At 35.5% G+C, this 26,483-nt stretch overlaps 1 protein-coding gene across 8 annotated transcripts in view; it reads left to right on the forward strand.

Annotated features, from left to right (window-relative positions):
- The window catches only part of MAP7D2 (MAP7 domain containing 2), a 172,358-nt gene that overhangs the window by 94,403 nt on the left and 51,472 nt on the right, over positions 1–26,483 (forward strand). For all 8 annotated transcript variants that reach the window (XM_074300961.1, XM_074300960.1, XM_074300966.1 and 5 more), the window contains exons 2-3: positions 6,608–6,685; positions 9,000–9,163. In XM_074300961.1, the coding sequence (XP_074157062.1) occupies positions 6,608–6,685; positions 9,000–9,163 (242 nt within the window). The remainder of the gene's footprint in view (positions 1–6,607; positions 6,686–8,999; positions 9,164–26,483) is intronic.

The raw sequence follows: 26,483 nt of genomic DNA on the forward strand, positions 1-26,483 counted from the left end.
ATTGTACACTATTTTAAAGTCTGATTCTTGTGCAGCAAAATAACTGTTTGGACATGTATACATATATTGTATTTAACATATACTTTAACATATTGAACATGTATTGGTCTACCTGCCATCTGGGGGAGGGAATGGGAGGAAAGGGGAAAAGTTGGAATAAAAGATTCATTCAATTTCCTTGTTTGAAGGGTCAATGCTGAAAAATAACCTATGCATATATCTTGTACATAAAAAGCTATAATAATAAAAAGACCCCCAAAAAAGTCTTCTGCAGAACATATAAAGTGTTTGCTTTCTTTGAATAATTTGTCATTATGAATTCTACCTCTTGGGAACTTCCAGTGACATTTTAAAAATCAGGTCTGATTGCTATACATTAGGTTATTTTGTTCTCCATTAAGTAATAGTAACAGGCTCTGCAAAAGAATATGGCATGAGGAAGCAAAACATAGATTCAAAATATTGCATTTTCTTCTATTTTTGTAGTCGTTTACTCAATTTATTCTTATATTATTTTCTCATGAAGTCAGTGAAATGATGATATTATCATTTGTTTTTCTTCTTAATTGGTTCATTACTTAGGTAATGAACCTTACCCAAGTATTCTCCCTTCATTTTTTTTCCCTCCAGATCTTTTCTTTTAATTCTATTTTTCCTTTTTCATTTCTTGCTTTATTTCTCCCAACCATTCTTATCGTCTTGTGGTCAAGCCACTTTATTTCTCTCTCTGGTTCTTCTAGTATTTGGTATGGTATTTTTTGAGTTTACCTTCTGGGGTTTCTGTCAATCCTTAGCATTTTATTCATAGTGCCCCTTGTATTTTGTATTTATTCCTATTTTTCCTCATGTGGCCCCTTTCTCAAAGCTTTTAGGCTTTAGGTCTCTTCACCAGGGCTTGTGGTGGCTCTCCATGTTTAATTTCTCTCCTAAAAACTGCTGACCATCTTTCTCTCACTCCACCCTCACCACCCAGTTTTATAGTAGTTAGAGGTGCTTACATTAGATTTCTAGTTTGCTTATTGTTCATCTGTCATCTTCTTCAACTCTTTATTTCAGTGCATGTGGAAAAGCTGGGCTTTTCTGCACCCTTCAACACTGTCATTTAAATAGAAGTGTTATGGGAAAAGTATTCCCACTGAGTTCATGTGATAGATGACTGCTGTTGAATAATTATCACAATGCAAAGATTCTAGAGGTTAAAAGGAATGATTTTTTTAATGCTTTAAATATAGGTTTAGGGCTCAAAAAAATAACACTGAATGCCTATTAGGATTCTGATAAAATTTCTACAGAATAAAATTACATCAGAGAGTAATTTTTGATATTAAACAATCTTGTACATAGGAGCATCTAGGTGGTATAGAGAATAAAAAAAATAAGAGTATGGAGTCAAGAAGACCAGAATTCAAATTTGGCCTCAGACACTTCCTAGCTATGTGAGTCTGGGCAAGTCACTTAACCCTGTTTGTCTCAGTTTCCTCAATTGCAAAATGAGCTGGAGAAAGAAATAGACCACTCCAGTATTTTTTTTCCAAGAAAACCCCAAATGGGGTCATGAAGAGTCAAGTATGATTGAAAAACAACAAATCGTGTGTAACCTATTCTTTTAGTCCATAAAAATCACACAGACCTCCCTTTAAAAAAGGCTTAAAAATTGAAGTTTCCAAAATTCAGATTTCCAATGAGCTAATTGATAAGGGAAATAATAATAATCAATAACTACAGTGAGCCAAAGGGCATCTTTCCACAAATAAAGCAAGTTAAGTTACTTTGGGAATTCTAACCCCCTTTGGCTTATCTCAGCAATGTAATAGATTTCAGTTAACCCTATAATTTCCTAACTAGGAGAAATAGCCCTAAACCCATATAATTAAATATTCAAAAATTTTCATAATAGAAATATTCTATTCTAATAGAAATTCTATTTATATTCTATTCTAATAGAAATATTCTATAGAAAGTTCTGTTGTTCAATAACTGTGAATACTCAAAGGTCAGGATCTGAGTTTCCCAATTTTTAAAATATTCTGTTTGAAGGCAAGTCAAGAAGTTTTTAGTAGAGGGAGTGTTGAGGAAGAAGAAAAGACTGCATCAGCTTTCTTTGATCACGTATTGGTTCTTCCATGCTGGGGATGTAGGGAAGCCAGAAGAGAGAATTCCCTGGAGCCAACCCATTTTGATCTGGTTAAGAGTCAGGGGGAAAAGGACAGGAAGAGAAGTGAGGGGCAGCAGATAAACCTTCTGGGACCAACTCTTCACCAGGTCCCAGTGGTGGAAAAAAAGAAGTGGCATTGTCAAATTTATTCAGATTATTGTTGCTCAGTGGTATCCTACTCATCCTGACCTGTAAGGCATTTTCTTGGCAAAATATTGGAGTATACTTACTTCTCCAGTGGATTAAGACAACCAGAATTAAAGTTACTAGCCAAGAGTTACACAGTTATGAATGTCTGAAGCCAGATTTGAACTCAAGTCCAGTGCATTGAGCCACATAGCTGTTTTTTACATAGTTATAATTAACATCAAATTACAAAGATCAAAAGAGAATCTGGAGGGGTATAGTATTCATTGTTCTATCATAAATTAGGTTATTAAAATTGAGAGCTGTCAGGAGTCTATGAGATCTTTTATTTGAAATCCCATTTTATAAATGAGAAACCTCATTTGTTATGTACTCAAGGTCATAAAGGCAGAATTATAGGCTTTCAAGCTGTCAGAGACCTTATATTTTCAATTATCCTTTTAGTCTAAATATTTCATTTTGCAGATGAGGAAATGGGACCCACAAGGGTTAAGTGATTTGTTTGAAATTGCGCGGAATAAATTCAAATTCAGGCCCCTCTGAGTCCTAATTCTGTTTCCCTTCTATTTAAAGGCCTTCATAACCTTAACCCAAACTACCTCTGATTTATATCACTCCCCTTTTGTATATGAGTTTAGATACACTGATCTTGCTATTCATTATACCCAGCACTCTGTCTCTTTTTTGGCCTCCATACTCTGAATATATGGTTAAATCACTCCCTGCCTAGTTTACTTCACAAATTGAACCATCTGCACCTAGAGAAAGAACTATGGGAACTAAGTGTGGATCACAACATAGTATTTTCACTTTTTTGTTGTTGTTTGCTTGCATTTTGTTTTTGATCTGATTATTCTTGTGCAGCATCATAAATGTGGAAGTATGTATAGAATACGCATGTTTAACATATATTTGATTACTTGCTATGGGGGAAGGAAGGGGAAAATTTGGAACACAAAGTTTTGCAAGGGTGAATGTTGAAAATTATCTATGCATATGTTTTGTAAATAAAAAGCTTTAATAATAGTTTAAAACAAGAAATCAGCAGACATCTTCTATAGGAAATCTATATATATAGATTTCCCCATCTCCAAGTACTCCACTTTAGTTACTTTGTATCTATAATACATATACTTTTAAACATCTGTGTTTTTCTCTTCTGATAGTTCCTTAAGGGTAGGGATTGTTTTGCTTTTGTCTTAGTACACCCAGAATCTACTGTGTTTAAACAGACTGGAAAGTCTAGGAACCATTAGTGGAGGAGGTATTTTAATAGAAAGGAGTTTGATCAACATTCCATTCCATTAATAATCAGTTAGGGGAAAGATCCAAGCTTTTCCTTGTTTGAAGCACAGCCTTTGAAAGATTTACTGCTCTTTGCCAAATATTTACCTACCCTAGACCATCTTGTCTAGGTGAAATGATAGATTCTGGCCCCTTTGTGTTTTATTCAGACAGGTCTCCCTTTTGTCAGACAGGTGATATGGATACAGATAATGGGCCCAATCACTCACTAGAATATCCCCCCCCCCCCAATAATATTCACTCTTCTTATTACTTTGTTAACCAATCAGAATTGATTTTCATCTTCAGGAACACCCATTCTTCCAAGGTTATATAAGCATTAAGTGGACTCCATGAGGGGTCTTTGCTTTAAGAGAGATAGCCAGATGACCATCCTTTTATTAATAATGTACTATAATAATAATTAATAATAAAATAGATATTCATGATATTAGCTAATCATAATGATTATATTAATAACAAAGATTAATTACTCAGAAACTATGTCTTGAACTTTTTTTCATCACAGTGCACAGCAGAGAACAAAAGAAAACTTAGAAGGAAGCATAGGTTAGCTTTAAAAAAAAGTATTTGTTACATAGGTAACTGTGAAAAATGGAAATTCATGATTTTTATCTTATCTTATGCTACATACATGAAAATGTTCCTTTTTTTGCCTTTTTTGTATTTTAAGTTCAAAATGTGTAAAAAAAAAAAAAGAAAGAAAGAAAGAAAGAAGGCCATTTATCTTGAATTCAAAAAGAGAAGTACTATGTACTATAATACATAATGAGGCTGGAAAAAAGAGAATGGGACCTGGTTGTCAAGGACTTTAAAAGCCAAGCAGAGCAGTTTATATTTTATTCTAAGGACAATAGAAAGTCACTAGAATTTATTGAGAAGGGGAATTTTGTTGTTAGATGTATGCTAAAAGAAAACTATTTTGGCATCAATGAATTGCAGTAATCCTGTATATTCTGGAGGCAAGAGGATCAATTAGGTTATTTCAGTGAATTAGAAAGATGAGAAGCAATTTCTAAAGTAGAGACTATGTGAATAGAGGGAGACATGATTAGAATGAGAGAAGATGTTGTGGAAATTATAGTTTTTGACATCTTATTGGATATTGGGATGAAGGGAAAGTGAAGAATGGAAGATAAGTGCTAAAGTTATGGATTTGGGAGACTTAGAAGAGTTCTGGTGCTTTCTATAAAAAATAGGAAGTTGAGAGGAGGAATTGGGTTTTAAGGGGAAAGATTTTAAATTCAGTTTTGGACATGTTGAGTTGAAGGGTATGTCTCTAAGATATCTAGTTTAAAATGCTCAGTAGGCATGTAGTATTGAAGTTCAGGAGAGAATGGGATTGGGTACATAGATATCTGGGAATGATATACATAAAATAAAATCCTGAAAGAACTGGTGTGTGTGTATGTGTGTGTGTGTGTGTGTGTGTGTGTGTGTGTGTGTGTGTGTGTGTGTGTTTATTTGTGACAGAGAGAGACAGAGACAATCAGAGAGAAGAGTTTGCCACTTCCTTCTCCAGCTCCTTTTACAGATGAAGAAACTGAGGCAAACAGATCTAGAGGCTGGATTGAGTCACTTTAAGTCTGTCTGTCTAAGCTCCTCATTTGTAAAATAAGCTAGACAAGGAAATGCAAACTACTTCAGGGCATTTGCCAAGAAAATCCCAGATGGGATCATGAAGAGTCAAAGATGACTGAAATGATTGGACAACATATTTTCAGATATGGCATTATCAATTTTTAAACTATGACTATTTGGATAACTTTTGCGGAATACCAGTTTTTTTCCAAAAAGATTATACCAGTTTGAAATTCTACTACATGGAGTTGTTTCTCTATAGCTTCATGATTCTTGAGATTTGTTATTTTAGTGATTTCATTCCAATTTAATGGATGTTAAGTAACTCAACATTGATATAGTTTGTCTTTCTTTAGTTATTCAGTTCAGTTTTTCAAATTGTGTTTTCTTGTACTTTCTCTTTTCTAAGTTACTCAGATCTTTTGGCTATTTTATTTATTTATCCATTTGGGATTGGGTGTTGTCCCTGATTTTTTTTTTTTTTTTTTTTTTTGGAACAGTTCATCCTAAATATCAGTGTGTGTTGACAATTATCTTCAGAATGTAAAATGACCTTCAGATATATCAGCCTTAAAGTTACAGTTCTTTTTCATTGGGCAATGCAGTTATCTTAAACATTCAGTATGTATGTATGAACATTTATGTGCATGTATATGTATATGTATTCATGTGTGTTTAATGGAGTTGTTCTTATTAAACTGTTGGCTTTCCTGGAATAGCACTAGCCTGATTCTTTTTCCAGGAAAATATTTACTCCATAGTAATTCCAGATGCTCCAAGTGCTTTGGGTGGAGTCTTGTGATTCTTTTGTGCTGAAGGCCACTCAACATTTGTCAACAGCCCATACATAAGTGATTCATTAGATTAGTAGGCACTAAGTCAATCAATGGATGTAAACTTTCTTAGTAATTGTTTTAAGGGTATGTCAATCTCCAGAGCTTTTATAGTATTATAAAAACCATTGAAGCTACTTCTGTTTTTCTATGCACCCAGCATTGATTTATCTTTAAAATGCTTGCTACTTTGACATTAAGTACTTTGGAAATGGTGAAAATGTCCAGATTCCTTGAGTTTTCCTATGAGTAGTAGGTAGAGGTCCCCAGAGTTTCTCTGAAATTTGTTTGGTTGAGACATTTTCTCTTCCTTTACACATTAAGTATAATCACCCCCGTCCTGCATTTATTTGGGTTCATGCTTTAATTTTTATTTCCCTGCAATGATCTGCTTTAAAACTTCTTCCTCTTTAAAAAAAAAATAAATTTTGTCTCACCTTAGCATAAATTAGGAATTTTATAATGGCTTAAAATTCCCTAGTATTTGTGTGTTACCATGGTGAGGTGAAGTTTTTCAGGGAATGAGTCATGTGAAATGACCTTTCTGGTTGTCTCATTGTATACTTAATTGTATTATATCTTCTAGGTATGGATGGATTTTTAAAAACCAATGAAAGACAAAGATTAGCTAAGGAAAGAAGAGAGGAACGAGAGAAATCACTTGGTAAGTTGTATGTTATTTAGGCTGGATGGAGAAGAGAGACTAAGCCTAGATGGGAAAGAATCAAAAGAAAGAATCTTAGAGATGAATTTCTATGGGATCAGGAACATTTTTTTTTTCTTTTTACCTTTTTTTTTTTTTAAATCTTATTAAGTGGTATCATGTATTATTCCTATTATGAAGAATAGGAGGATATTTTTTGTGAGGAAATAGAAGAAAGCTATGTGTCAAAAGGTAAAAGAGCTAGAAGAGAAAAGAGGGAGAAATTAATCAGCAACAAGGACATGATTGGTGGAAAGGATAATATCTGCTGAGTAAGTGAATGGATTGGTGCTGAAGAAAGCTCATCAGCAGAGAGTGGAGAGTACAGGCACATATAGCAATATTTCATCAAAAAATAAATTTTACTTTAAAAATACAGTCTTTAAAAACATGATCCAAAATATAAGTTTGTTGTTTTGTTTTTGAGATATATTAGGCTTTGCTTGGACATTCTCAACACATTCTATTCATATCCCTATAAGGAAAGACAGAGAGAAATGTTTCACTATGGAGAATCACAGATGGTTAATGAGGGGAAACTTGACAAAGGAGGCTTGGATCAGATATTTTCTTCTTCCTTCCTTCCTTCCTTCCTTCCTTTCTTTCTTTCTTTCTTTCTTTTTCAATCAATGAAAATCTGTCCATTCTTCCCATTTTTTCCCCTCCCCATTAAGAAAGAAAGAAAAAAATTATATGTCACGGACTACTTATTTTCAAATATTTCTTGAAGAAATTTATGAAAAAGAAGAGATAGAAAATCCAGAATTCAAAATAAGTTGTCTTGTAGTAAGAAATAGCATTCCGGGCACCTAGAGCTCAGTGGAACAGAAGAGAATGAATTTGTAGTGGGATTGAGTGTTTCCATTCTTACTATGGCATATGTTTAGGACCGGGAAAAATTCAATTCAATTCAACTAAACAAATCTTTCTTAAATGAAAAGCAGTTGGAAGTGGGGTGGGGTGAATGGGGTAGAGTCCAGATCTTCAAGTTTCTCTTGTACTTGGAAGACATTAAGAAGTAAAAGTATCATAGTCCATTAAGAAAAGATAGTCCCAATAAAAAGGAGGGGAGAGTGCTTTGAGATGTGCTTATGCACCCCATGTATGAGGATGAGGGAAAAGTGGCTCCTTGTACTTATAAAAATTAGAATGATTTGAAAACTCCTGAGATCACAGTCAGGTCTCTTAGGTTTTGGAGAAAAAGAGGCATTGTAGTCTGAAAGAAGAGGAAGTTTGGATTTGAAGGTCTAGATTATTATTAGGAAAGACTGAGGCTATGGAATTTTTCATGGTGAAATTCAGAGTATAGCTATACCATTCTATGACACAAACTCAAATAAATTAGGATAGAGGTAGAGGACTTTTAGTCTGGAATTTAATTTCCTCACGTCCATAGAAGAAATATTCCTACAGAGGCCTATAGTTGCAAAAAAAAGGTAATGCAACTTTAAAAATGTCTAGGGTCAGTAATCCAAATAAATCACATGGTTCTGCTTACCATTATAACTTTAAACATTTAAACTTTAACGTATCTAGCCTTCATTTCCTTATCGAATAAAACTCTCTTTTGCTCTAATTTTTTCCCCCTTCACTTTTCGGTTTTTTTTTCCCCCTAACCAGCTATGACTTTTAAAAGAGTATTACAGAAGCATAGTTTTCAAATTTTTTATTTATAATTTTTATATTTTATCTTTTATCTTCACTGTTCCTAATATTACAAGTGGGGCAATCCATTCATAGTCTTTTCCCCTTAAATTAACCTCAGTTAAAGTGACTTTTTATACATGTGTCATAATTTTTTTTCTGTTACTCTGAAGCACTCTGGGGGAGGGGGATTGGTTCTCTGCTTTTGATAGAGGAGAACTTGAACTTGATGATTAGAAATATTTTGGAAATCATCCATACATAGATGTTGACGGTTTCAAGATGAGGGCAGGAGACCAGAAAGAGTAAGTCAGAAATGGAAATACTTATATGAAAGAAAGGACATAGGAGAGTGAAAAATGCAACAAAGAGGCATGTTAAATGAATTGGGGAGAAAGTGAATCATTTGGTTACTGAATCAAGAAAATATCAGACCTTTCTCCTTTTGTATTCTAGTATTCTGATTCAGTGCTGTGTTCTATATTGCATATGTCTTTGTTTGTCCTTGCCTTTATTTGGATTCCAGTGCTATTTTGGTTATTTTTATACTTGTTATGAGTATTATGGTGAATGCCTTCTTTGTTTTTATTTTTTTGTTGTTGGTGATGATTTTGTTGGTGTTTCTTCTAAGCTGCCAGAGAACAGCAGATCTTAGAGAAAGAAAGAAGAGCTAAACTCCAATATGAAAAACAAATTGAAGAGCGATGGAAAAAGTTGGAGGAACAAAGGCAGAGAGAAGACCAGAAGAGGGCTGCTGTTGAAGAGAAGAGAAAACAAAAGCTCAGGGAAGAAGAGGTAAGAAAGACCCAGTAGGAAGGCTTCTAATTTACTGGAGACTGAACAGTACTTGACTTCCTACTTCTAATTCTTCCATCTTATAACTGGAATTCCTTGGTTGTCTTATGTCTTCCATGTTTCTTATGTAGATAGAGAAGGAGAGATAGATAAGTGAAAAAGCATTTATCTAGTGCCTCCTCTTTGCCAAGCACTGTGCTAAGGAATTGGAGATACAATGAGAGACGAAGCAAACATTTCTGTCTTCAAGGAGCTTACAGTCTAATAGAGGGAGGCGATAACAAATAACTATGTATAATAAGAAATGTAAGAGTAAAATAGATTTGGGATGGAAAATGCTATCTGTCTCTGACTGAAAGACTGAAAGTGGATCATAGTATTTTCACTTTTGTTTGTCTGCTTTTTTTTTTTTTTTTTTATCTTTTTTTTTTTTTCTTTTTGGACTGGTTTTTCTTGCACAACAGGACAAATATGGAAATATGTTTTAAAGGATTATACACGTTTAACCTATAGTAGACTACTTGTTGTCTTGGGGCAAAGGGTAAGGAAAGGAGGGAGAGAAATTGGAACACAACGTCTTACAAAAATGAATGTTGAATACTACTTTTACGTGTATTTGGGAAAATAAAAGACTATTGAGGAAAAAAATGTAAGGAAAAATTGGAGGTAATTTTAAAGGGAAAGTAGTAGTATTAAGGGGGCCTGGAAAAGAGAAGATAGGAATTGAAGAAAGCCTGGGAAATTAGGAGATAAAGACAAAGAAAGAGAAGATTCCCAGTGTGGGGGACAGTAAATGAAAATGTCCAATAGTTTTGAGATGGAATGTCTGTGACAGGACTTCATAATTAGTGGATAACTTTATGACATTGAATAGGAGCTGAAAAAAATGGAATTTTCTTTTTTAATTTGCATTTGCATATGCTTAAATTTTATCATAATACTTTGTTTCATCATTCTCTATCCCCCTATTTAAAAACCTCTTTTAAAAAATTTTATGGGAATGATATTATATTTTCAGTTTGGTAACAAAGGGTTCTGTTAGAGAAAGCCCTCTATTATTGAAGTTTGAAAATATATTTAAAAAGCTTATTTAAGCTGTATATTTATTTAACAAGATCATGCAAAGGATGTACTCATAGGCTTATGTTGGGCGATAATCTTTATGCATAATGTATAATAAGTCGTCATCTTTTAGTGTGAATAATGTATGACAGTCAGCTTCATAGCATGCAAAGAAATCTTAATAAATTCAATAGTATTTAAGATCTCTGAATGTAGTTTTCATAGTCTCATCTTGCCCTTTCTTTAAAACAATGCTTAGTACAACAAAACACAAGAATATCACATACTCTAGAAACAATGTTTTTGGACAATTAAAAATCTCAAAAATTCTTTTTAAGAAATTAACCTGAGTTAATAGCTTAGTGATGATGCTTTGAACTAAGTCTTTCTTCTTCACTTGGAAGATAGATGGGTACTAAGGAACCTCCCCATGGGAAAATGGACAACAAGGCATGACCTAGAGAAAAACAGGATTTCCTATGAGAATATAAATTTCTGGGAAATTCCAGCAATTTGCTTTCTTTTTATTCTTTCTCTATGCCCTTCCTTTGGATGGTCAGAGCACAACGATCAGAGTGTCAAGAACATTAGACTTCTGTTCGATATTGAAAAGAATAAAGCACCAGGAAAGGAATCAGGAGGACTCATCATCATGAGTTCCGACATTTACTCGGTGTAACCCTAAGCAAATTACCTAATTTCCTCATCTAAACAAAAAACTGGAGAAGGAATGGCAAATCACTCTAGTATCTCTGCCAAGAAATCCCAAATGAAGTCATGAAGAGTGGAACATGACTGAACAGCAGCTACTTCTGGTTCTGAGAGTTTCCTGGTCCCTCCTTGAGTCCCTGCCCTGTAGAAAAGGGATGTTCTCTGAAGATCCTGTTAGATTTCACTAAGCCTGAGAGATGATGTCATCATGGAATAACTCCCTAGTGATGCTTCATGTCCCTGGACTTAAAAGTCCACCTCAGGGGCACGTGCTCGGTGTGAGATGCCTTTAAGAAAATGCACATGGCTTCCCAGGAGAAAGAACTGTTTAGGCCCAGGGAAGAGAAAACCTAAGGCTTCCAGACTAAGATGATTATTCTGTGTCACTAACAGGGAAGCTCTTATTCAGTTTTCTCCCTTTGCCTTTCCCCTCACACTTGATTATTCTGCATGCACAGAATTAGGAGGACTTGCTCTGGCAAACATCACAATTGTCCCATATACTCTCTAATGCCTAAATGTTTTAACCAATCTAAGTTAGGAACAAGGTGGAAACACGGACACTCCCTGGGAGAAAAAAATAGCACATTTGCTCAGGTAATTAAGCTATATTGCCTCTTTTGCTGTGCTAACAGCAATGAATTTTCTTTAAGTAATCCACTCTACCTCATCAGAAAAAGAGGATGTTTCATTTAATTCAGCAAAAATAGCAACCATTACTTAGTAATTTAAATCAAAGCTTCTTAAGCTGTGGGTTGGGATTGTGGTCTGGAAAAAATTGGTAACAGTAAAAGGTCTCTATGTCCTGCAGTATCACATATTATTTCTTCTTCTTCTTTTTTTTTTTTTTTTTTTTTTTTCTGAGGCAATTGGGGTTAAGTGACTTGCCCAGGGTCATACAGCTGGGAAATGTTAAGTGTCTGAGGCTAGACTTGAACTCAGGTCCTCCTGACTTCAGGGTTGGTGCTCTATCCACTGCGCTACCTAGCTACCTCAAATATTCTTTATGTAAAAATAAACATGCACATCTATCTCATTATGCAAATTTGCAAAGTATGCAAATTTGCCTTCATCTTTAATAAAAATGATAAATAATGATAAATATGTAACCAATTTTTTAATGATTTATTATCAGTAAATGTTTGATTTGTGTAATTGTTTCATAAACCTGCATAGAGTCATGTAAATTAAATTTAAATTAAATTAATTTTCTCAAGTGAAAAAAGGCTACAAGTAGAAAAAAAATTAAGAAGCCCTGATTTAAAGCATTCATACATTTTGATATTTGTTTTCCAGGCTCCGCATATTGACTCCTGGTGTACATAAAAGAGCATATAATCAGTGCTTCTTTTAGGAAGGGATACGGTTAAAGTCACATCAAATTTCCAAGATGCTAATGCAGCATTATATACTCTCTGGAGATATTGCCCATTGGAGTCTGATTTCTGAGTAGCTTCTTGTTTGTGGGTTTTTGTGAGTGTTTGTATTTGATTTAACAATCAAAAATCATTCTTTAGCTGCATTTTGAGAGATTTAGTAGCTTCTGATGAATTTTCTTAAGTAATCCTCTCTTATCACTGTACTCAGTCCTGCCCAGATTTTCTTAAGTATTCTGATAAAAAAAATTTCTCTCTTATCACTGTACTGTGCCCAGCCCAGATTTCGTCTGAAAGTATACAAATCAGCCATCATATTTTAGGAAAGACATTGACAAACTGGAGCTTATCTAATAGTAACAAAATAAGCATATAGTGCTTAAAGATTTGCAGTGTGCTTCACATGTTAATTCATTTAATCTACTACAACTTGGAGAGGAATAGACAGTTATTATCCTTATTTTATAAATGAGGAAGCTGAGGCACAACAAAATAAGTGATTTGCCAAGACCACTCGTTTGAGAGAGTCTGAGACAAGATTCCTGATCCCAAGTCTTATGCTCTATCCACTTTATCATTCAGCTGCCTCCTTCGCTGGACATCATGCCATAAAAGGAGTATTTAATATAGAAAAAAGATTTGGTGGGCATAAGATAGCTAAAAGAAACAAGATCTCCCAAACTACATCACTTTCACCAAAACAGAACATTTCATCAGTGATAATGCAGAGAATCAAATTGCAGTGAACCACAACGGAACAGCTTTTAATGCAGAATGAAGCACTGGCCTTTTGTGACAGTGAATGATGTAGGCAGGCCTAAGTGTTGTATAAAGGGGACACCAAAAGCTTTCCAAAAGAAATCTCTTTTCTCTGGACTTGACAAAGGTAAAATAGCTAAAGCTTATATTAGGAATATTATTAGGAACTCTGAGGTCACAGTACCACTTTAATTCAGTGACTTTAAACTTTAGGCCTCCAAAATTAAGGGAACCATGTTGGGTTCAAATCACCAGTGAGCCAACTGCCGCTGCTGTTGCTTATCGATTGGGAAAAAAGATTGGTACTGAAAGCAATGTATTGATCTTTGACTGGGTAGGTCACCCGTTTCAGTGTTTACAGTCCTCACCATTGAAGAAGGATTATTTGAAATCAAGTCCACAGCTGGGGATGGGAGATATCCATTAGGATGTTGCTCACGTCCATTTTTCCATCCCTTACCTCTACGATCTTGAACCTCCAACTACCTATTAGATATCTCCAACAGGATGTCTTGTAGATAGCTTAAACTCAGATATGTCTAAAACTGAATTTATTATCTACACCCATAATCCCTATTTTTACTATAATTATTGAGTGAACCAATACCCTCTCAGTTACCTGGCCTAATAACTTGGATGCATTCTTAAATACTTACCCCCATAAACATAAACCATCATTTACCAAGTCCTGTCATTTCTGTTTTCAGAAAATCGCTTATTTATATGCCCTCTTCTCTTTTGACATAGTAATGTTATCTTGGGTCTTTTTAAGAATGAAGTACAACAATTAAGACTGCGACCATGCTGGTATAGGCCCTCTTCACCTCACATTGGACTGTTACAATAGCTTGCCCCACTCCATTTAGTGGACCCTCTCCCAGATATCAGATATCAGATTGATCTTCTCAAAACACAGGTCTGACTAAATTTCCCTTAATAAACTCCACTTTTCCCTGTCATTTCCTGATTAAAAAAAAGATAAAATCCTTTGTGTTTGGCTTTGTTAATCTGGATCTTTCCTCCCTTTTAAGTCTTTTAAAATTCTTATTCTTCCACATCAAATACTCTATAATCCAAGGACATTGATCTCTTTGCTGTTCCTCAGACAAGACATAACATTCCCTAAAATTCCCAGCATTTTCCCTGACTGTCCACCATGCTTGGAACTTCTTCCCTCCTCATCTCTGCTTCCTGTATTTTTTTAAGCTTCAATAAAAACCTGTCCTTCTGCTAGAACTCTAGTCTTCTTTAAACCTTCTGAGATTATCTCTAATCCTGTATATTATTTGTTTAGGTAGCTAGAGGCACCATAGTGCATAGAGTGCCAGGCCTGGAGTCAAAGCTAATCTCAAGACACGTTCTAATTGTGTGACCCTGGGCAAGTCACTTAACTATATTTATCTCAGTTTCTTCTTCTATAAATAAGCTGGAGAGGGAAATTAGGAATCATTCCAGGATCTTTGCTAAGAAATCCCCACATGGAGATCACACAAGTTGTATATGACTGAAAATAATAACAAAAATAGAAATATCTAGTTATACATAATTGTTTTCATGTCATCTCCCCCATTAGACCTTAAACTGTTTTTTTTTCTTTGAATCCTGAGAGCCTGGCACAATAGTATTTAATAAAGGCTTGTTAATTTGACTGATTCAGTAACACATTGAATGCCATGAAAACCAGATCCCAGCTATGAATGGTTTTATCTTAAAATGTAAAAATCAGAGGCCAAACAAAAGTAGGGAAAAGATAGATTTGATCTGGGCTGTAGTGTATCTACCCTGCGTTAAAAAGATTCTGAATTTAACCTCATTCTCAAATCCCCTGGAGAACAAAACCCTGAACTGGGTGGCTAATATTGTTTTGGTGGCTTGTTCCATGTGTCTCCCAAAAATTCCTTCTGGATTTCTTCAGTGTCAAAGAGCTAAACAAAAATATCAATCCTGATAAAGCTGTTTGAAGCTATCATTTTGTCTGAAGAGAAATCTGAGAGTGTTCAATACTTGCAAGTATTGCATATTACTCCTTTTCCCCTCAGTATTAAGGAAATAGTGTTGATTGAGTTAGGATATTAATGATTAAATGAAATACCACATGCCACTAAGCAGATATAGATCTTTATCACCTTACTAACCATCCTGGTATGTTTAAAAAGGTTTTTGAAGGTGAGAGAATACTAAGAATTTACTTAGCAATTTTGAGCTCACAGATATCCTCCCTGCTCTCCAGACTGTTCCTTGGATTGAAGTGACATTGATGCACATTTCATTTTCTATATATTGCCTTTGGAGAAGATCATAGGTAAGGAGAATTACATAATCAATATTTACCAAAAAAGGCAAAGAAGACACTAAACATATGGTCTAGGAAGATAACAAATAAGAGGCTAAAATTGAGAAGCAAACAGATGTGTCTTCCAAGTGCTCACTTGATTCTTATGCTTTCATTATTGAAACTCTACTGGAGAAACTCTTAAGGCAAAATTGGTGAGAAAACAAACAGAAGGTCCTTGACAAATATCATGGAATAATCAACCAGAATATCAGTTAGCCTTCTGAGAAGGAAGAATTTGAGCATCCACAAAAGAAAATGGGAAAAGAAGGTCTATAACCTCATCATCATTAAACTGTGGGCCAGTCAGGGACTTGCCAGGAGGCATATTATCAGTGGGTTCCCTGGAGATGAAGCTCATGCAATCAGAGACTTCTGGAGCCACTATGGCTGAAGTTGACTAACTATATCAGAAGAGAAAGTGTTTCTTTTAAAAAATAGACTCAAATTTTTAGCCAAAGGAATTGAAAACTGAATGGATGTCCATCAATTGGGGAGTAGCTGAATAAGTTTTGGTATATGAATGTAATAGATTATTATTGTTCTATAAGAAATGATCAGCAGGATAATTTCAGAGAAGCCTGGAGAGACTTACATGAACTGATGCTAAGCGAAGTGGGTAGAAGCAAGAGAACATTGTACATGGCAACAACAAGATTATACAATGACTAATTCTGACGCACATGGCTCTTTTCAACAGTGAGGTGATTCAGGCCAGTTCCAATGGTCTTGTGATGGAGAGAGCCATCTGCACCCAGAGTGAGATCTGTGGGGACTGAATGTGGATCACAACATAGTATTTTCACCTTTTCTGTTGTTGTTTGCGTGCTTTTTTCTCATTTTTTTCCTTTTGGATCTGATTTTTCTTGTGCAGCATGATAATTGTGGAAATATGTATAGAAGAATTGCACATGTTTAACATATATTGGATTACTTGCTGTCATGGGGGGAGAAGGAAGAAAAATTTGGAGCACAAGATTTTTCTTTTTTAAAAAAAAATTGGGGGGGGCAGCTAGGTGGTGCAGTAGATAGAGCACCAACCTTGAATTCAGGAGGACTCAAGTTCAAATCTGGTCTCAGACACTTAACACTTCCTAGCTGTGTGACCCTGGACAAGTCACTTAACCCCAGCCTCAGGATAAAGAAGAAATAAAAAAATAAAAAAATAAATTTTTAAAAATTAATTTTATAATTATAACTTTTTTTTTTGACAGTACATATGCATGGGTAATTTTTTACAACATTATCCTTTACACTCACTTCTGTTCCAAATTTTCCCTCCTTCCCTCCACCCCCTCCCCTAGATGGCAGGCAGTCCCATACATGTTAAATGTTATAGTATATCCTAGATACAATATATGTGTGCAGAACCAAATTTCTTGTTGCACAGGAAGAATTGGATTCAAAAGGTAAAAATAGCCTGGGAAGAAAAAGAAAAATGCAAATAGTTTATACTCATTTTCCAGTGTTCCTGGGTGGATAGAAGCCCATCATTGATCAATTGGAACTAAATTAGCTCTTCTCTATGTTGAAGATGTCCACTCCCATCAGAATACATCCTCATACAGTATCATTGTTAAAGTGTTTAATGATCTCCTGGTTCTGCTCATTTCACTTAGCATCATTTCATGTAAGACTTTCCAAGCCTCTTTGTATTCATCTTGTTGGTTATTTCTTAAAGAACAATAATATTCATATACCACAATTTATTCAGCCATTCTCCAATTAATTGATGGGCATCCACTCAGTTTTCAGTTTCTGGCCACTACAAAGAGGGCTGCCACAAACATTTTGGCACATACAGGTCCCTTTCCCTCCTTTAGTAGTTCCTTGGGATATAAGCCCAATAGTAGCACTGCTGGGTCAAAGGGTATGCACAGTTTGATAACTTTTGGGCATAATTCCAGATTGCTCTCCAGAATGGTTGGATTCGTTCACAACTCCACTAACAATGCATCAGTGTCCCAGTTTTCCCACATCCCCTCCAACATTCATTATTTTTTCCTGTCATCTTAGCCAATCTGACAGGTGTGTAGTGGTATCTCAGAGTTGTCTTAATTTGCATTTCTCTGATCAGTAATGATTTGGAACACTCTTTCATATGAGTGGATATAGTTTCAATTTCATTATCTGAGAATTGTCTGGAACACAAGATTTTTCAAGTATGAATGTTGAAAACTATCTTTGCATATATTCTGAAAAGAGGCTATTATTTTTTTAAGTGTAGCTAAGACTGGATGCAGTAGCAATTTAGAAATCACATTTGAGGTTTTGTGTAAATTTAAAGCATTTTTGAATACTTGAATGCATGCAGAGGAAGAGAAGTGAACAGCGTTACACTTTATCAATGCTGTAAACAAGTTGAATAGTAATTCTTGCCCCAGAGAAGAAAAGTCTATTTAAAACTAGCGTAACTGGTGGAGCGGGGAAGTGTTGAAAGGTTGAAAGCAGGAAGGAAACAAGCATGTGTTATGTGACTCTGGGCAAATGATTTTACTTCTGTTTGCTTTAGTTTCTTCATTTGTAAAATGGGGATAATTACATCACCTATCTTCCAGGGTTGTTGTAAGGATCAAATGAAATAATTGTAATGAATAGTCCCTGGCATATAATAAATTCTTAATAAATGCTTCTTCTTTCCCTTCCATTAAAATACCTACTGTGTGCCGGGCAAGGGCAGGTGGTAAGTGGATAGAGTATCTGGTCTGGACTCAGGAAGTTCTTGAGTTTAAATCTGGCCTCAGAAGTTTATTAACTGTGTAACTCTGGACAAGTAACTTAACCCTGTTTACTTCACTTGCTTTATCTGTAAAAAATTGCTAAGAAAACACCAGATTAGGTCATGAAAATTTGGATATGACTGAAAAATGACTGTAAATGTGCAAGGTACCATTGTAAATGCTTTGCAACTATTGTCTCATTTGATCTTCATAATCTTCCTATTACAGAAGTGCTGTTAGTATCCTTATTTTATAGTTAGAGATTGGGACAAAGATTTAGTTTAGTGTCTGAGGCAGGATTTGAATGTGACACAGCCAAGCTTAGTGCTCTATCCACTATACCAGGCCGCTTGTTAGGAGTGGTAGGTTAGACATTACAGAGAACTAAATGTAGGTTTGTACTAAAGAACTTTATACTTAGAATTAGAACTATCCAGGGGGCAGCTAGATGGTGCAGTGGATAGAGCACCATTCTTGAATTCAGGAGGACCTGAGTTCAAATCTGGTCTCAGACACTTAACACTTCCTAGCTGTGTGACCCTGGGCAAGTCACTTAACCCCAGCCTCAAAAAAAAAAAAAAAAAAAAAAGAATTAGAACTATCCAGAAGTGGAATAGATGTGCTTTGTAGGCGATGGACTGTTTTCAACAACTGTCTTCAAGCAGTGTGAGAATATTGTTGGCCAAATAAATCAGATCTAAACAATTAGAATAATATCAAGTGCTCATGAGTAGGCCGAGCTAATACAATAAAAATGACAGTTCTACTTAAATTAATCTACTTATTCAGTGTCATGCCAAACTGCCAAGAAACTACTTTACAGAGCTAGAAAAATAATAATAATAAAGTTCATCTGAAAGAAAAAAAGGTCAAGAATTTCAATGGGATTAATGAAAAAATGTAAATGAAGGGTAACCTAGCTGTACCTGATCTAAAACTATATTATAAAGCAGCAGTCATCAAAACCATTTGGTATTGCCTAAGAAATAGACTAGTTGATCAGTGGAATGGATTAGATTCACAAGACAAAGTAGTCAATGACCATAGGAATCTAGTGTTTGATAAACCCAAACTCCCTAGCTTCTGGGATAAGAACTCACTATTTCACAAAAATTGTTGGGAAAATTGGAAACTAGTATGGCAGAAATTAGGCATTGACCAATACCAAACACCTATATCAAGATAAGGTTATGGGTTCATAATTTAGATGTAAAGAGTGATACTATAAGCAAATTAGAAGAACAAAGGAAGTTTAACTCTGATCTGTGGAGAAGGAAGGAATTTATGATCAAAAAAGAATTAGAGTACTGTATGAAATGCAAAATGGATAATTTTGCTTATATTAAATTTAAAAGATTTTGCACCATCAAAATCAATACAGACAAGATTAGAAAGGGAAGCAGAAAACTGGGAACAAATCTTTACATCTAAGGATTCTAGGCCTGATTTCTAAAATATATAGAGAATTGACTCAAATGTATAAGAATACAAGCCATTCTCCAGTTGGTAAATGGAAAGAGGATATGAATAGACAAATTTTAGACAAGAAATAATTTGTAATCATATGAAAAAATGCTCTAAATCACTATTGATCAGAGAAATGCAAATTGAGACAGCTCTTGAGTATTTACCTCTGAGATTGGCTAAGATTACAGCAAAAGATAAAGATAAATGTTGGAGGGGATGTGGGAAAACTGGGATATTAATACATTGTTGCTGGAGTTATGGACAGATAACAATCACTCTAAAGAGCAATTTGGAACTATACCCAGGCTATCAAAAAGTGCAACATATATCCCAAAGAGATCTTAAAAAAGGAAAAAGGACCCATCTGTGCAAAAATGTTTATAACAGCCTTTTTTGTAGTGGCAAGAACTGAAAATTGAATGGATGCCCATCAGTTGGGGAATGGTTGAATAGATTGAGGTATATGAGTGTTATAAAATATTATTGTCCTATAAGAAATGATCAGCAGGATGATTTCAGAAAAAGCCTGGAGAGACTTACATGAACTGATGCAGAGTGAAATGAGTAGAAATGAAATGTACATGGCAACAAGATTATGTGATGATTAATGGTGATGGTCTTGGCTCTTTTCAACTCTGAAGTGATTCAGGTCAGTTCCAATAGACTTGTGATGGAGAGGGCCTCTGCACCCAGAAGGGGGACTGTGAAGACTGAATGTAGATCACAGTGTAGTATTTTCACTCTTTTTCTTGTTTTCTTGGTTTTTTCTCATTTTTTTCCCTTTTTGATATGATTTTTTTTTGTATGCAGCATGGTAATTGTAGAAATACATAGAGAAGAATTGCATATTTAATATATATTGAATTATTTGTCGTCTAGGGAAGGGGTGGAGGGAAAGGAGGGAGAAAAATGTGAAACACAAAGTTTTGCAAGGATGAATGGTGAAAGCTATCAGCATGTATTTTGAAAATAAAATTTAAAGTATTGTTGAAAATATTGATAGGATTCTTGGTTGGGACAGGATAGTTCCAAGGTTCATGACATTCCTGAGCTTCTATGCCCTTGTGATTTGTTCCCAATTCTCTCTCTTACACAAAGGTAGGAAAAGGTGAGCTTGCTTGACAGTTTGTTTGCAAGTACAAATACAAATAAAACAGAAGCCTGTGAAGTGTTTTCACCTTTTCCTCTTACCGCCTGAAGAAGAGAATTTGAGAAATGGCTTTTCTGGTTGCATAGCAACCAAAATGAAGCACCTGTCCCCCTGAGCCACCTGTTCCCATTCCCAGAATCCCTGGAGAGATAGGTATGTAGCTGAAGTATTTTCTGCACTCTGCTGGCAAGTTAACCCTTCCCATATTTGGACCTTGCCTCATTTTTTTTTTTAATTGAGTAGAATGGAAAGATACAGCATTGCCTCCTTAGGGCATCTGGTAATGCTGCCAGTGGCTGTGCAAGTAGAGGTACCCATCTCTCTCCTTAGTTGCCTTTAGCTGTAGTTTCCTCCAGCTCTTCAGTTCTCTACCTTTCCAATCATTTTTCCTTTCATTCATATGAATTGGGTCCTTTGATTTGTACACTTTTTTGTACTTTTTGCTTTTGAGGTGAGGAGAGAGTTTTTGCAAAGATCAATCACCTGAATTACAGCTTTCCATTTGGCTTTCAAACATTTAAATCCTTTTGGATTATATTTACAGTATTGTGATAATTACTTAATCTGATTTTATTTTTGTTGTTCAGTCTTTTAAGTGATATCCAATTCTTTGTGACCCCATTTGGCAAAAATACTAGTGCCATTTCCTTCTTCAACTCATTTTGCAGATGAGACAACTGAGGTAAACAGGATTATATGACTTGCCCAGAATCATAGAGTTAATAAGTTTCTGGGGCCAGTTTTGAACTTGAGTTCCTGACTCTAGTCCATAAACTGTATTAACTGTGCCTCCTCAAAGCCCCAGTTAATCTGATAGATGCCTCTTTTCTCCCCTCAAACCACCCCAATTCCTTTACATTCTGGAGCAACTTTTGGAAATCTTTTAGTTACCTCATGGCATCCATTTTGATATTTTTATTGTAATTTGTTTTTTGTTGTTTTTTGTTTTTGTTTTTTGTTTTTCCTGAGGCTGGGGTTAAGTGACTTGCCCAGGGTCACACAGCTAGGAAGTGTTAAGTGTCTGAGATCAAATTTGAACTCGGGTCCTTCTGAATTCAGGGCTGGTGCTCTATCCACTGCGCCACCTAGCTGCCCCTTATTGTAATTTGTTAATTTTTATACCAATGGTTCTCAATCTATTTCTATTTAAAGTTTTATTCTTATTTTTCATTGTCTATTCCAGAGGTTCTTAACCTTTCTTGTGTGATTTTCTGGTGATCCTTTCTCAGAATAATGTTTTCAAATGCATAAAACAAAAGGATCACAAAGGAAGCCAATTATATTGAAATAGTTATCAAAATATTGTAAAAAACAAATTAAAGGGCCTCAGGTTAAGAATCTTTTGACTACAATTTTCCCATTTCAGATATCCCTTCCTATTGGAAACAAGAACCTCCTTGATGCTGAGTCCACATCTGACAGTGTATACAAACATTCTGTATCCATAGCCCCTACTTGTCTATGAAAAGGAGGGAAGAGTTACCTTATCTACATCCCAACATCAGATCTAGTTTTTTTGCACTTAATCTGACTTCTGATACCTATTATTATTGTTTTTATTTCCATTATTATATTAAATATATATTGGCTCTCTAATTCTACTTTCTTCATTTTGCATTTGTTCACACAATGTTTCCCATGTTTCTCTAAATTCCTCATTTTTATTATTCCATTATATTTAAATGTCATAATTTATTTAGCCATTCCTTAATTGATGGGTGCCATTTTGTTTTGCCACTAAAAAGATATCTTGGGGTCAGTGGCTAGATTTCTTTCTTAAGATCAGACCTTAAACCAAAATCAGTTTGATTCTGATTAGCCACCAAAAGGTCCTTGTTGGCCAAGCCCCATTTGGTTATTGTTTGGTTCCAATTGACTCAGATTGAATATAAATAGCAGTCATTTCTGCTTTGGTTGGAACTGCAGAGAGTCAGATTCATTAATTCCTTTAGATTTGTTTTTTTTTTTTTTCTGGACTAGGTGAAAGAGGAGATTCTTTTGTCTCAATTGCTTTTAGCCTTTATCACTGAATGGGAGCAGCCTCAGTCAAACTGAGACCAGTCAAAGACTTAATCTTAAAAAGCCCAAGGTGTCTCATTTTATCCAGGGCCATTCCCAGTCATCCTAACCTATATCTGGCCACTGGACCCTGATGGCTCTGGAGGGGAAAGGGAGGCAGGTGATCTTGCACAGCCCTCCCTCACTTAAATCCAATTTACACAACCACCACCACCACCACAAGTATTTGGTAATATATGGGACCTTCTTTCTGTTACTGCCCTTTTTTGGATATATTCTCTATTTAGCTATAAGAGGTCTGGAGACCTGAAAGTTGAGGGTGGTCTTTTCAAAGCTATGGTGGGCCTGTCCTGCTTGAGGATGAGAAGTGACCCCAGTTCCCTCTCCTGCCAGGATTCTTTCAACATTTCACTAACCTCATTTGTCGTAGTGTTGGCAAGAAGTCAGTAGGCCAGAAAAATTTAAAGTTCACACTATAATGTGGTAAGGTACTTCTGTGCCCAGGGGGTTGGAAGGAGGCTTCCATGAAGCTGCTGTGGAAAGGGGCTGTTCTGGAAGGCTGGCCTCCATTCCTCCCATGGGCTTCTGATGCATTTAATTGAGAGCGGATTGTGCAAGGTTACCTGTCTCCCCTTGTGTTCCAAATTTTTCCCCTCCCTTCCCCTAGAGAGCAAATAATCCAATATAAGTTAAACGTGTGCAGTTCTTCTATACATATTTCCATAATTATCATGCTGCACAAGAAAAATCAGATCAGAAAGGCAAAAAATGCAAGCAAACAACAAAAAGAGTGAGAATATTATGTTGTGATCCACACTCAGTTCCCATAAAAGCTTCTCTCTGAATGCAAATCTTTATCACAAGATCATTTTTTTTTCCTTTTCTTTTTCTTTTCTTTCTTTTTTTTTTTTTTCCTGAGGCTGGGGTGACTTGCCCAGGGTCATACAGCTAGGAAGTACTAAGTGCCTGAGACCAGATTTGAACTCTGGTCCTCCTGCATTCAGGGCTGGTGCTCTACCCACTGCACCACCAAGACCATTTTTCTAATGACAAAACTGAAGTGTAAGAGCTTTGCCCAAGGTCATGCAGGGAGTGTCAAAGATGGGATCTGAATCCAGATCCCCTGCAAAATAATTCCACTGTATATTGCTATATTCCTAAAGAAGAACTGGCCTTATTTTAAGAGGAAAAACCTGGTTCTGAAATGAGTTTTCTCAGTCAAAGCATGAGCTGCCCATCTGAGAGTAGTTAGTGGGTCATGGGCACACAAGGCTCCATGCTGACTCTGTGCCCAGCCTGGGCCTCTTAATTGTATTCATCCATCTGTGTATTAAGGAACTACATGATTCTGTCACTATGTTAACAAGCACTGGCTTATCATCTCATCATTATCAAAAAGCATTTATTTTAAGGGCCTAATTACATGTGTCACCCTTATCTCATATTATTCCCCTCCATTCATTCTGTTTTCCAGCCGGTCTGGATTACTCTGTCTCCCAAGTATTCCATTTGCAGACATTGTTCTTTGTGCCTAGAATGGCTCTCCTTATTCTACTCAAAATTAAGTCTTCCCTCATTCTTCCCTCCCTCCCATCAATCACTAATTTTCTTTCCTCTTAGACCTTATGTAATATCTGTAACATTTTGTTTTATATTACTTTAATACATTTTCCATATAATATTGTGAATTAGATGCACTTATATATATAATATAATTATATAATAATAATATATATAGAGAGAATATATAATATAATTATATAAGACTTCTGTTAATTTCTTAATCCCCCTTGTTCTATTGTGTCCAACTTTTGGTGACCCCAATTGGAATTTTCTTGGTAAGATACTATAGTGGGTTGCCATTTCATTTTCCATCACATTGGACAGATGAGGAAACTGAGGCAAATAGGGTTAAGTGCCTTGACCAGGGTCACACAGCTAATAGGGGTCTGAGGTCAGATTTGAACTCGGGAAGATGAGTTTTCCTGACTCTGGACCTGGCTCTCTAACCACTTTGCCATCCAAATGTCCTCATTCACCTACCAGACTATAAATTCTATGTGGTGACAGATTGGATCCTGTCTAAATAATCCTCCTCAGGGTTTTTATCACAGCACTCTGTATATAGTAGGACTTACTAAAATTCTTTCGAATTCAATTATTTTAGCATTTATGTGTGTATAAGTTCTTTCTATAATAGATATATAAAATATAAACTTCTCATGGACAGGGACTATTTAATTTTTGTCTTAGTGCCTCCAATACCTAGCCAGTTCTAGTCACATCAGTGGGTTAGCTTAGTAAAATGTCATGAGGAAACTGCTACCTGCTTGGAAAGGCATTTGGGATCATTTTCAGTCAAACTGGACACATAGTAGAAGCCTTTTGATTGATTGGTTAAACAAAGGGGATTACATGGATATGTCCTCTGGAAACTCATGATCTTAAGACAGTGCAAGAACAGATGGGAGTAGATTGACATCAGAGATAATGAAAGAACAGAAATGGGAATTAATCTTCATCAAATCTCATTCACAAGACATTTTATTTTTAAATCTACCCCTGAAAAAACTTGTCACCCCTATTCCCAGAATGTGTTGGTACACAGGTATTCAAAAATAAGTCCATATGTTTCCAGGGGAACAGACATTTTTGCCTGCTTATTAACCTTGAAAAAAATTACAAGATGATGTAGATATAGATGTAGACTGTAAAATTGCAAACGCCAATGCAAATGGATAGGTGGATAAGTTACCTAATACAAGTCGAAGAATATTCCAAAGCACTTGGGACACAGGGGTCCATCAGGATTGGATAGAGAGATATGGAAGGTCGATGTTTAGACTATAAATGATGCTGTCTTTCTTTAAGAACAAGAATAATACCCATTCTTGATCATAGTCACACAGCCAGTATGAGTTGGGAGCCAGGTCTTAGCTCTTCAGTTAGTACAAAAAACAAGTGAGGGGATAGGATAGGGTTGCCCCTTGGGTCAGATGAGACAACAAGAACAGGAGCTCTCCTCCTCTTTTACTTGCTTCTTTCTGAGGGAAAATGGTTTTCCACCTGAAAAGAGTAGGACAAAAATAGCTGAGAGAGAATTGATACACAAGAGATATGGCAAGACCATAAGAAAGAATTAAGCTATACTTCATGAATTAATTTACTTCTCACTTCAACAGCCATCGCTATTCTGGGCACTAGAGTGAAACAAAGGGGGGGACCAAGTTTTTTGCCTCATCTTACTAAGGGAAAAGATATGTACACAGATAAACATGATAGAGAATAAGAAATTGTGGGGAAGGGGAATGTGGCAAGGAAAAATATAGACAGAAGTGTAGAGTATTTGAATATTTGAGGAAGGAATGATCACTGGTATAAATCTTTTTAAAACAATTATTTGTTTATTATTTAAATTCATTTAAAAATTTTTCTCCTGCCTGCCTTTCCCCAACCCAGTAAGAAGATAAGCAACATGATAACAATTATACATATGAAATGATGCAAAACATGATTAGAAAAGAAAGAAGAATTAAGTGAAAAAGTAAAGCTTCAATCTGAATTCAGACTTCACTAGTTCTTTTTTTAGAAGCGAAGAGCATTTTTTCATCATGAGTTCCTCAAAAATGTCTCGGATTATTGTATTGATCTGAGTAGCTAAGGTATTTCACAATTGATCTTTGTAATAACATCACTGCTGTTGTGTACACTGTTCTCCTGTTTA

Source organism: Sminthopsis crassicaudata, chromosome 3 (genome assembly GCF_048593235.1).
Source record: "Sminthopsis crassicaudata isolate SCR6 chromosome 3, ASM4859323v1, whole genome shotgun sequence".
In the NCBI taxonomy this organism is placed as follows: domain Eukaryota; kingdom Metazoa; phylum Chordata; class Mammalia; order Dasyuromorphia; family Dasyuridae; genus Sminthopsis; species Sminthopsis crassicaudata.